General features: G+C 40.8%; 1 protein-coding gene across 4 annotated transcripts in view; it reads right to left on the bottom strand.

The window, feature by feature from the left end:
- cdh13 (cadherin 13) overlaps nt 1-12281 on the bottom strand; it is a 282552-nt gene that overhangs the window by 64851 nt on the left and 205420 nt on the right. For all 4 annotated transcript variants that reach the window (XR_002751861.1, XM_023325001.1, XM_023325020.1 and 1 more), the window contains one exon: nt 8797-8937. Coding sequence is in view for 3 of the 4 variants with exons in the window: in XM_023325001.1 (XP_023180769.1) it covers nt 8797-8937 (141 nt within the window). In the remaining variant the exon portion in view is untranslated. The remainder of the gene's footprint in view (nt 1-8796; nt 8938-12281) is intronic.

The raw sequence follows: 12281 nt of genomic DNA, 5'->3' as shown, positions 1-12281 counted from the left end.
GCCGGCCTGTCTGGAGGTCACCGGATGATGAACATGAACTTTTAACAAAGTTCATGTTCAGCCAATCAGCTTCTGCAGGCTAAGCCAGGCCAGATGTTTGATTCATGAAAAGTAATCAGAGTATCTCTGCCTCCACAGCGTCAGCAGCATTCAGCTGATTCCTCTCCAGATGGAGGTGAAGCGCGTCCGGGCGTTAGGCCTGGCAGAGCGACGCACAGCTGGCGGCTTTGGAAAATCAATGAAATTCCATCCGACACGTTAAAGCCACGACAGAAACGGCCTCTTGTTCCTCTAATTTGCTTTTCAGTGAAAACCCAAAAACCCTCCATGTTCAATCCTGACTCCACGATGTCAGATACATCCCAGCTCCCGGATTCTGGCAGTGAGCGAAGCGGCAGGAACACGTGTTCAAAAGCAGATGTAGATGGAGTTATTTCCTGGTGGATGCTGTCAGGTCGGGTTATGAATACAGATGGCGGCAGTGAAAGGCAGCTGAGCAGCTGTTCATTTGTTCTAATGGAAACTACTTTATGACACGTCCCTGCTGCCCCAAACATTTTCCCTGACAGGAACACACAATGTAAGGACCCATCACATTAAACTCCTCTCAAAAGATGTTTGGACAAGAATGGAACGGAGCAATTTACCGTCTGTCTTCCTGAGTTTCCTTGTTCTAACCGTCTTTCTCTCCGTCTGTCCTGACGTGTTTCTACCAGTCAGAGAAGAAAAACTCTCAGATGCTCCAGCTTCCGAAAATAATGCAACACAATTTCCAACCTTTCGCTCTGCATGATGGAGTCACAGACATGTCTGGTTTTTCCTTTAGAGCGGTGGGTGGTTGTCATGGTTACCAGTTTGCAGAGAAAACTTTCTCTGATTTTCTGCTGTCCTCTTCAATGTGGGGTCCCACAGGGTTCAGTTTTAGGCCCCATTCTGCTCTTCTCTTCTCTCCATCACTATGCGGATGACAAGAGATGGAGTGTTTCTCAGTAGACTGTCCAAATGCTTGATCACTTTTTTTAATTAAAAAGCAAAACCAGAAGTGATGGGCTTTGATGGCACTTGTGTGTGGTGTGTTATGAGAGTCGCCGCCGTTAGCTTCCTGTTTAGCAGCTTCCTTCGTCTGCTGACCGTCTGCTGACCGTCTGCTGACCACGCTGTCTCTCTGAGCAACGTTGCAATCCATCCAGAACGCTGCAGCGGCCATCTTTACTGGTGCAGAGAGTAAAGATGGCTGCTGCAAGAGCTCTGCTGGGGGACGGCTACCTTCTTTTTCTGCAAGCCATAAACCGTTCACACAGAAGTCTGGTTGTGATTGCATTTAATTAGTAGCAGGAGCAAAAAAAAGGAAGAAGAAATAAAATAAAAATAATTTCAGCAAAAGATTTGAACTGAGCATCCAGACCTGATTTAAGAACGTAGAGTCCAGATAACAGATGTTAGACTGATCATCTCTAATCTGGTTGTTAAATTGATGCAGATCTTCAATTGAAAATATTTAAGTTGAGATTGATTTAATAAATAAAATCCACAAATTAAACAAGAATCCAGGATTTTTGAAAAGAAATCTTCATGTTTTAAGCAGCCTTTGTTCTCCTGAAGGAGGTTGGTTACATTATGTTTCTATTCCTGAAAGCAGAGCGAGTCTCTCTTCTCTCTGTCCTTTCAAACCCAAATAAAAACACAAACCTTCACTTTTCACCCTTTGGTTTTAATCCTCATCCAGTGAAGGTGTCAGGAGATTTAATGAGCTCACCTGTTCACGCTTTCTGTATTTCAGCTGCTTCTGCAGCTTGTTTCCAGACATAGACCTGTGATGAGCCTGACAGCTCGTTTACAACGTGACATGCCAAGTCTGTCTGTTTCTCAGACAGACTTGAAATAAACAAGAAGGGAGAGAAACAGAAAACCTCAGAGAGCTGCTAGCATCACAGTTTGAAACATCGCTCAATATGTTACATTAAAAATACATGAGCAGCAAACAACAGTTTGATCCAGTTAAAGAAATCATTCAACTCTGAAGAACATGGTGGGATCCGACAGAATAAAACCGATAAATTATGCTTTGTGACTAAATGACAAATTTTTAAAAAAATTTTAACACAAATTTCAGTGGGAAAGTGAGAAACTACAACAGGAGATGTATTTACAATCCATGCATGAACCAAAAGGTATTATGAAGATTATGAACAATAAAAATCATCTGACTTTGCTTATAAATTAGAAAATGTAAACAACCCATTGTTCAAATAAAGAAAATGACAAAAGTAAAATATTTTAACACATTAGTTTTGATTATTACATAGATTTTTAACGTGTTAAATTGCATTTTTTGTCTTCACACAAAAATCCTGAACCGGAATCTTTGTATTTTGTTTCTGGTACACCCATAAATCTGACGCACAGGCTACATCCGCTAACAGCAGCGATGGAAGCAGCTTCTCTTTTCCCACCGCGGTTTAATTTCTGCTTCCAAACAATCTGATTGGCTGCTGCAAAAGACTGTTGTTCTGTTCAAGTTGTGCTAAAAGAAGCTAGCCTGTCAGAAGCTAAGCTAGCCTGAAATAGCATCTAAACCTTAAACATGTAGCAGCAAACGCTAATGCTAGCGTCCCCAGTCCACATAAAGAAGCTCCATCAAGAAATGCGTGCAGTAGAAAACAAAGGCAGCGCTACATGCTCCTCAGAAACATGCTAACTGTTAAATCTAGAAACACGCTAACTGTTAAATCTAGAAACACGCTAACTGTTAAATCTAGAAACACGCTAACTGTTAAATCTAGAAACAGGCTAACTGTTAAATCTAGAAACACGCTAACTGTTAAATCTAGAAACACGCTAACTGTTAAATCTAGAAACATGCTAACTGTTAAATCTAGAAACACGCTAATTGTTAAATCTAGAAACAGGCTAACTGTTAAATCTAGAAACACGCTGTTAAATCTAGAAACATGCTAACTGTTAAATCTAGAAACAGGCTAACTGTTAAATCTAGAAACAGGCTAACTGTTAATTCTAGAAACAGGCTAACTGTTAAATCTAGAAACAGGCTAACTGTTAAATCTAGAAACACGCTAACTGTTAAATCTAGAAACAGGCTAACTGTTAAATCTAGAAACATGCTAACTGTTAAATCTAGAAACAGGCTAACTGTTAAATCTAGAAACATGCTAACTGTTAAATCTAGAAACAGGCTAACTGTTAAATCTAGAAACAGGCTAACTGTTAATTCTAGAAACAGGCTAACTGTTAAATCTAGAAACAGGCTAACTGTTAAATCTAGAAACACGCTAACTGTTAAATCTAGAAACAGGCTAACTGTTAAATCTAGAAACAGGCTAACTGTTAAATCTAGAAACAGGCTAACTGTTAATTCTAGAAACAGGCTAACTGTTAAATCTAGAAACACGCTAACTGTTAAATCTAGAAACACGCTAACTGTTAAATCTAGAAACACGCTAACTGTTAAATCTAGAAACAGGCTAACTGTTAAATCTAGAAACATGCTAACTGTTAAATCTAGAAACACGCTAACTGTTAAATCTAGAAACAGGCTAACTGTTAAATCTAGAAACACGCTGTTAAATCTAGAAACATGCTAACTGTTAAATCTAGAAACAGGCTAACTGTTAAATCTAGAAACAGGCTAACTGTTAATTCTAGAAACAGGCTAACTGTTAAATCTAGAAACATGCTAACTGTTAAATCTAGAAACACGCTAACTGTTAAATCTAGAAACAGGCTAACTGTTAAATCTAGAAACATGCTAACTGTTAAATCTAGAAACAGGCTAACTGTTAAATCTAGAAACAGGCTAACTGTTAATTCTAGAAACACGCTGTTAAATCTAGAAACAGGCTAACTGTTAAATCTAGAAACACGCTGTTAAATCTAGAAACATGCTAACTGTTAAATCTAGAAACAGGCTAACTGTTAAATCTAGAAACAGGCTAACTGTTAAATCTAGAAACATGCTAACTGTTAAATCTAGAAACTCGCTAACTGTTAAATTTAGAAACATGCTAACTGTTAAATCTAGAAACAGGCTAACTGTTAAATCTAGAAACAGGCTAACTGTTAAATCTAGAAACATGCTAACTGTTAAATCTAGAAACAGGCTAACTGTTAAATTTAGAAACATGCTAACTGTTAAATCTAGAAACAGGCTAACTGTTAAATCTAGAAACAGGCTAACTGTTAATTCTAGAAACAGGCTAACTGTTAAATCTAGAAACATGCTAACTGTTAAATCTAGAAACTCGCTAACTGTTAAATCTAGAAACATGCTAACTGTTAAATCTAGAAACATGCTAACTGTTAAATCTAGAAACACGCTAACTGTTAAATCTAGAAACACGCTAACTGTTAAATCTAGAAACATGCTAACTGTTAAATCTAGAAACATGCTAACTGTTAAATCTAGAAACACGCTAACTGTTAAATCTAGAAACAGGCTATCTGTTAAATCTAGAAACACGCTAACTGTTAAATCTAGAAACATGCTATCTGTTAAATCTAGAAACATGCTAATTGCTAAACTGACAGTACGAGTGGATGTGATTCATTAGTCTGTAATACAAGTGAAGTCAATTCTGAGTGAAAGTAAAAAAAAAAGACCAATTAAATCAGAAACAGTTTTCCAAAATGTTTTAACGCTTAAACGTTTTTTTCAGAGATCTGCTCAAAAAATAAATACAAAAAATGATTTCTACAAATCTCAGGAACAACAACGATTATTTGAATTATTCTGGTACAACAATAAAGATAAGACTGCAGAGTCTATAATCAACACTAACTGAACAAAATATCTGCTTAACTAATACAGTTTGTGATATGAATATCTCTATGAAACTATGCAGTTCCAATCTAGAGATCAGATTGATCATGATGAATCGATTATTGAAATAATTGTCAACTAATTTAGGAATTATAACTAGCCTAGCACTAGCAGCAGAAATGGCTCCTGGTCTTCAGCCAAAGACTAAAGAGAAATCCTCCAACACTAAAATCTGACGCCTCCATCTTGTTTCCATCTGGTGAAGAAGGAAGTTGCTCTCAGTGACTTCAGAGGTTCTTGGTGCAGCGCCCCCACAGGCCAGGAGGGGAACAGGTTGGTTTGACTCAGAGAACCACAGCAACTGGAGGTGGAGCAGATGATGGAGTTCTGGTTCCAGTAGAACCGGGTCGACTGGACCCGGGTCAGGGGGAAAACACCTTCAGTATTGGAACTGAGTCTTGTTGAGGTTCAGATTGTTGTCTCTGTCCTTGAGATGAATCGTTCGGGTTAAAACAGCGCCCTCTCCAGTTTGCTTTGGGATCGTTCTGTTAGTTTGTATTTTTGTTTGTCCGGCTGCTCCTCCGTCTCACCGCGGTAAAAACTCGAGTCTCAGAAAAAGAGAAGCAGTCATGTAAAGCCTGGACTAATCCGTTACACCCGTTAGCGTTCCCTCACTGTCAGACTGACGGCTCTCTGCAACACCGTCAACAGGAATATCGCCCCCTGCAGGACAGATGGATTTTCTCCTGGTCGTGGCCCAAAAGAGGCTGCAGAAAAACTGAGAGGCTGAGAGATACAGAGCAAACCTGAGAGGCAAAAATAATGGAGTGAGTGAGAGTCCAGGGTGTTTGAGTGACAGGAGCGATAAGGTCCATCATGCCGTAGTTATGAGCAGCCGGGGCAAACGGCATATAAGCCCCGTCAGACATGCTGCAGAATTAATGGAGCCGGGAGCCGGGAGCCGCGCCGCAGACCAGACCCAAGTGGAAATCAGGATATTGGTGGATAAGGAGGAATGAAATAACAGAAGGTGAGACGCCTAAAGGGGAAACGTGCCGGAGTTCAAACTTCTGGGTTCTGGCTCTGAATCAGCTGGAACAAAATTCAAGCAACTGCTTTTCTGATTCACTCTGAGGACAAAATCACAGAAAACCTGGAGGAAAACGCAAAGTTCAACAGGAATCAGCAGCGATTACAGATTTCTGAAAGCTTGGCATACAACACTCTGTGTAACGTTACGATACACAGAGCTGATCTGTTTTCCCAGCCTGATAAGGAGGTAAGGATGTAACCGAACCGGGAAACAAAATGGGCCGGAGCGGAAAATGAAACAGAAAATAACTGAAACTAAAACCTTAAAAACCTGCAGATTATGACAAGGAGTCTGTTCTGCTGGACGGGCAGAAAAACGTTTTTATTAATCTTATTTCTTACTTTAAGAGCGTTAAAACTCTGCATATCTGTTGCTGCTGTTACTCCTGAATTTCCCTTGGCAGAATAATAAAGGCTGTTTCTATTCTATTGTATTTTTTAATTAATTAAAAGCCAGATTCCTAAACTGACTTAATGTGAAAAATTCACCCAGCTCCCTAGGTGAATTTTATTTGTTTAAATATAAACTGATGGAATTTGATACAGTATGGAAACTTACACAATAATTTAAATACATTTTCTCTCTCAACGGTTGAAGAGAAAAATGGTTTGTGAATCAAATGGCTGGACAGTGAATGGTTCTCTGTTTAAAAGGTTTCCAGGCTCAACAGAGTGATGAGATGCTGCAGCTCTGCTGCAGCCGCTGCATCACCTCCGGCCCCTCCAGCATGCTGACGGTCATCAGAAGATCCACGGCGGCTGAAGGTGGTCAGGGAGCTTAAGGCCTCAGCCTCTTGTTTTATAAAAGCTCCATTCCTCCACGCTGCTAAACGGATCTATCCCCAGTGAGGAATGAGAGACGGACACGCTGCACTCTGAGCTGGAACATTTTACATCGCTGCCGCGCTCCTTACAAGCTCCCCTGACACCTCCATGCATCACAGCAGGGCTGCAGGGGCGGCCGGCCAAACTGCCATGTGTCTTACAGCGTGACAACAGCTGTGGGCATTTCCATTAAAAACACACAGCTCAAGAGTTACAGCTGCACCTCTGGGTGCAGGCGGTCTCTGGCCACCAGGCCTCATTCCTTCCTCACCTCCAGCACCAAAACGAAGGGATTAAGAGGGACAAGAAGAAAACAGCAAAATGGGCAACTTTGGACAGATTTCACATGAGGCAGCACAAACTGGCAATAGCTGCCACTTTGTACGAGTTATAATCCCAGACAGGCCTCTGGGGGAATCAGTTAGCTTGTTAGCATTGCACCTTTTCCTTTAGCTTCTGCTGACTGAACAAACCAGAACAACAAACACCGTTAGTCCAATTCCTGCTTCAACACGCCTCGATTCTGCTCATGTTCTGATCCGATCTCCAAACCTCCAGCACAGACCGCAACAACCAAGAGCGACGCTTAAAGGTGAACGTGTCCTTTCACTCCTCCAGGACTTTACGCATCAAACATAGCATTTCAGCAGCGTTCCCACAACGTTCCCATTGAGTTCCCACAACGTTCCCTCAGCGTTCTCTCAACGTTCCCACAACGTTCCCTCAGCGTTCTCTCAACGTTCCCACAACGTTCCCTCAGTGTTCTCTCAACGTTCCCTCAGCGTTCTCTCAACGTTCCCACAACGTTCCCTCAGCGTTCTCTCAACGTTCCCACAACGGTCCCACAACGTTCCCTCAGCGTTCTCTCAGTGTTCCCGCAGCATTCCCACAACTTTCCCATTGAGTTCCTGCAACGTTCCCACAGTGTTCCCACAGTGTTCCCACAGCGGCCACTCCAGTCATCTTTACCAAGTCGACTGAGTAAATTCACGGTAGATGCCGTCGTCTCTGGTTTCTATTGCACTTCTTTTCTGTCGGAGGATTTTTAACAGAGTGATACCTCTGTATTTAAAAGCTTTCTGTCAGGAAATCTTTGGATGTTTTCTAACTCTTTTCAGGAATAAAAATAAAGTTTCTGTTATTAAACATGAAGCCATTTTAAAACAAAATGTTTCCAGCAGCTTGAATCTGAAAACAGGAAATAATTGGAGAATAACTCCAAATGATGCAGCTGATTCAGATTAAGATTAGGAGCATAAAAATCTGTGATTCTTAAATAATGGTGAATTTTCAGACAGAAATCAAAAATACGTGCACAGGTGAGCCTGTGGCCAGCCAATCAGAAGCTTCCAAAGCCATGTGTGGTTTTATTTTACTCACAGTTGGAAACTGAATGTAAACGTCTGGTTTGAACTGTGAGCGTAGAGCTACAGGTTTCAATGGAACGAAGCCTCTTCCTGTTCCTGGTCACCACGTTTTCATGTGCAGTGGTTTGCTAACGCGCTAAGCTAGCACCAGCGGGTTTCTATATTGTGATGTAACTTGTTGATAGGCAGACATTCATTTTTGTTCATCAGTCAGTGCAGCAAAGTGATGACATCACACAGACAGAAATCTCTCTTTCATTGCGAATCATTTTTTAAAGCATAAAAAAGCTTAATGATCCAGAAAAATCCAGATCTGTCAGAACTAGATCATGAACTAGATCATAGGGTGAATTCAGTAAAGCTCTGAAGTTCACTTGTTTGGTCCAGACCAACAGATTTGATTTCATCTTGGGCTTTTCTACAAATCAACTATAATTTGTAAACAAAACCTCACATCTTGGCTCCCATTGGACAGAAATGCTTGGGGCGGGACAAAGCATGGACCAGGAAGTAAACAAAGTGAGTTTCTGTTGTTACACCATAAACTCCAGTCTGAATGTGAAGAGCAGCTCAATCAGCTTTCATGATGTGATTTTTCTAAAAGCTGCTGCAGCTGAATTATTAGTCAGAATCATCAATATTAGAAAAACACCAACACAAATGTTGCGTTTATGTTTCCACGAACAAACGCAGAGAGTTTGTTGACCCCGACAGCAGAGCAGCTCAGCGCCTCACCAGAGGATGGGTGAACTCCGGGGCGTGGTCGTTCTTGTCTGTGATGGTGATGGTGGCCGTCGCTGTTCCTGTGAGGCCCACCTCACTTCCTGCCATGTCCTTGGCCACGATCTCTAATTCATACGTCGTAGTTGGGAGAGTCTGCAGGAAAAACACCGAGAGCCAAAGTTTAAAAAGGAGGAAAGAAAAAAAACACTGCAGTGCAAAGATGAAGCATCATAAGGATCCATAATGTTTCATATCAATCTTCATTAACTAGTCTCTACATAGAGCAGTGGGATTATTTATGATCCTAGTTTAAATAAAAACATGAAGAGCAGAAAGAAGAAAAAACACTGAAAACAAACCAAGAACAGAATCAGAACCACAGGAAGGTTCATCAGAACGGCGGAGAAACGGAGGTGAAGGATTTAATCTGCTTGAAAAAATGGCAAAATTATTTCCAACGTCTGAGAATCAATTTCCTCAGAAATCAAGTGAAAGAAGAAGGATGGAAACGAGAGCGAGACTGGAGGACCAAAAAGGTCCGTACATCCGTCTGTCATCCATCTCTCATCCATCCGTCATCCATCCATCCATAGCAAAAACACCAAATGTTCTGCCATGAGACAAAGGGTTGGTCGACTCTGCGTTGGTTAATCTGAATCCTGGATCTGCAGCATCCAAAGCAGAGACAGATATGATTCACTGTTTCAGAGTAAAAGGCCTGAAGATGGAAAAACGCCACTTTAATTCACACTTTCATTTGTAAAACATTTAAAAACCTTGTATCATTTTTGTTATACTTCATAATTATGTGCTGCTGTGTGTTCATGCGTCACATCAAATCCAATAAATACTTTAAAGTTTGAAACGTGACAAAATGTGTCAAATTTCAAAGGGTTATGAATTATTTTGGAAGAGGCTGGTGTAACAATAAATAATCTAGTGTGTGTGTGTGTGTGTGTGTGTGTGTGTGTGCGTAGGATCCTGTTTTCCCTGAATTGATGAGACTGAAGTGCAAAAAGGCAAATTAGATATTCAATCCATTTTCTGGTCTGCCAGCATTCATGATCCATGATAAAACTGGAGAACTGTAGCTTCTAAAAGGGTTTGGGATTTATAACGATCAGAGCAGCAAAAATAATTTGTTTGCATAATTTACTTCTAATAGAAACTTTAACTCCGGTGAATAAATAAGAGCGGAGAAGCCAGAAATGATGCTGGGATTTCTGGGAATTCTGGGCTTGTGGGCTGGAAGCCTCTGGTGAAACGCCGCGCCGCTTCTCCTCTGGTGAAACGCCGCGCCGCTTCTCCTCTGAGGAAACGCCGCGCCGCTTCTCCTCTGGTGAAACGCCGCGCCGCTTCTCCTCTGAGGAAACGCCGCGCCGCTTCTCCTCTGGTGAAACGCCGCTGGATTGTAAACTGACCTTGGACCACATGCTCAGTCTGCTGCTCCCAGAGCAAACACACACACACACACACACACACACACACACCCACACACACACACACACACACACACACGATCACAATCTACAGCCTGACAGACAGAAATGAAGAAATAATGATGCTGATGTTCCTCACAATGAAAGACAGAGAGGAGAAAATAAATTACAGACGTTACTTTATGGAATCCATCAGAGGAGAAGCGGCGCGGCGTTTCTCAAAGCATTGCAATTTCAGGATGTTGGTAATAAATGTGGAATATTCCAGCTGTAGGCTCTATTATGATGAATGTTAGCTTAGATTTATCCGTATATAAATATAAACGTGTATATGTATGGCTTCCTGTAACCCTAACAGCTGATGTGACTCATATGAAGCGTCTCTTCGTATCTCAGCTCCTCAGACAGTCAGTCAGATTATTGTTGATGGAACTGATAAGCAGCTGAGAGCTGAGACCAGGAGACTGTCATCCTGAGAGAGAGAGAGTGTGTGTGTGGGTGTGTGTGTGTGTTTATCAGTGACATGTTTATCAAACTTATTGCTCTGAACAGTTTCATCTAAGGCCGACAGCTGTGGATTTAATAATCAGGGGATGAAAATACAGGAGTGAAGTTTAAAGACTTTATCAGATGAAGATGAAAGAAAATCTGATTTATTATCAATAAAAACTGAAACATTTGATGCTGTTTGATCTAATATTTCACCACTTAGACTAAAAATAGAATAATTACTAAAAGGGAAAAAATCAGAATATTCTTAGAGAATAAATAGTGAGAACTGAACATCAGAGAGAATTCACTGAACTCATTTATTTTATAAGATAAACAGGAAGAGTTCCGTCCAATCGCTGCTCAACTTTAGATTGATCTTAAAAAATAAACATTTATTCAATGAAAAAAATCAATGATACTTAAAGAAACAAAATTAATATAGAAAAACTATAAATGATCCAAAATTATTAATAATAAACTATCTAAAAATAATTCATGATAAAAACACAAATCAAGATGAATATTAATTTTTTTTAAAAATAATTATAAAATTAAATCCAACATCATAGATTACACCATCCATCCATCCATCCATCCATCCATCCATCCATCGTTTCATTGCACAAGATTTAACTTTAAGTTGATCCTAAAAATGAAAAAAAGAAAACTAATTAAATAATGATAAATTAAATGTTTAACATCAAACAAAATAAAACAATCAAAAAATTTAAATGGCCTAAAATGAATGTATTTTTATAATTCACTATAAATTCTAGGTGCTTTTAAAATTCTACTTAAATGAAAATGTGCCATCCTGCTGTATAAACATTTAATAAAGTAATGTTGACTTCTGGCTGCTCTCCAGCGGTGAAGCAGAGACGAAGTGGAAGACGGTGAGCAGGTGTTTCCATCACACCTGCTGCGCCCAACAACACACTCCAGCTAGCAGATGGTGCTCCACAGACCTGTGAGTTTATTAACTCCATGCACACAATCACACACCAGTGCACACGTGTCAGCTCTGCAGCGCTCGAACACACACACACACACACACACACACACACACACACACACACACACACACACACACACACACACACACACACACACACACACACACACCTGAGCGTTGCTGTGGCCTGCAGCTGCAGCGCGGCGAGGCTCTGGGAGAGCTGCGGTCTCTCTGCTGTCTCAACACATGGAGCGCAGACTCCTCCAGCGACTGACAACGTCTTAATGAGCGTTTCCAAAGTCTCAACTCAATTATAAAGTCTCCGGCACCGCCTGGCCTGGAAGGAGGCTGCGATCCGCTGCAGAGCGGGCGGGAGGCAACCGGGAATTTTTCCTCCAGGTATTGAAAACTTCTGGCAGATTCTGATAGAGATCCTTCCTTCAGACGTGAGGATTTGTCAGAAAACGCCTGACTGAACCTGTTAGCAGCTGCGCCATCACGGTTGGTGGAAATAACTCTTTTTAATATTTTAACAGAAAACTCCTCCTTATAGGGACCTCTGGGTAGGAAGTCTAAGAATCCTTCAATTAAATTGATCTCCTAATGGCAGCAGC

Source organism: Xiphophorus maculatus, chromosome 2 (genome assembly GCF_002775205.1).
Source record: "Xiphophorus maculatus strain JP 163 A chromosome 2, X_maculatus-5.0-male, whole genome shotgun sequence".
NCBI lineage: Eukaryota > Metazoa > Chordata > Actinopteri > Cyprinodontiformes > Poeciliidae > Xiphophorus > Xiphophorus maculatus.
The sequence above is the reverse complement of the archived record's forward strand: the minus strand, read 5'-3'. Positions and strand labels throughout refer to the sequence as shown.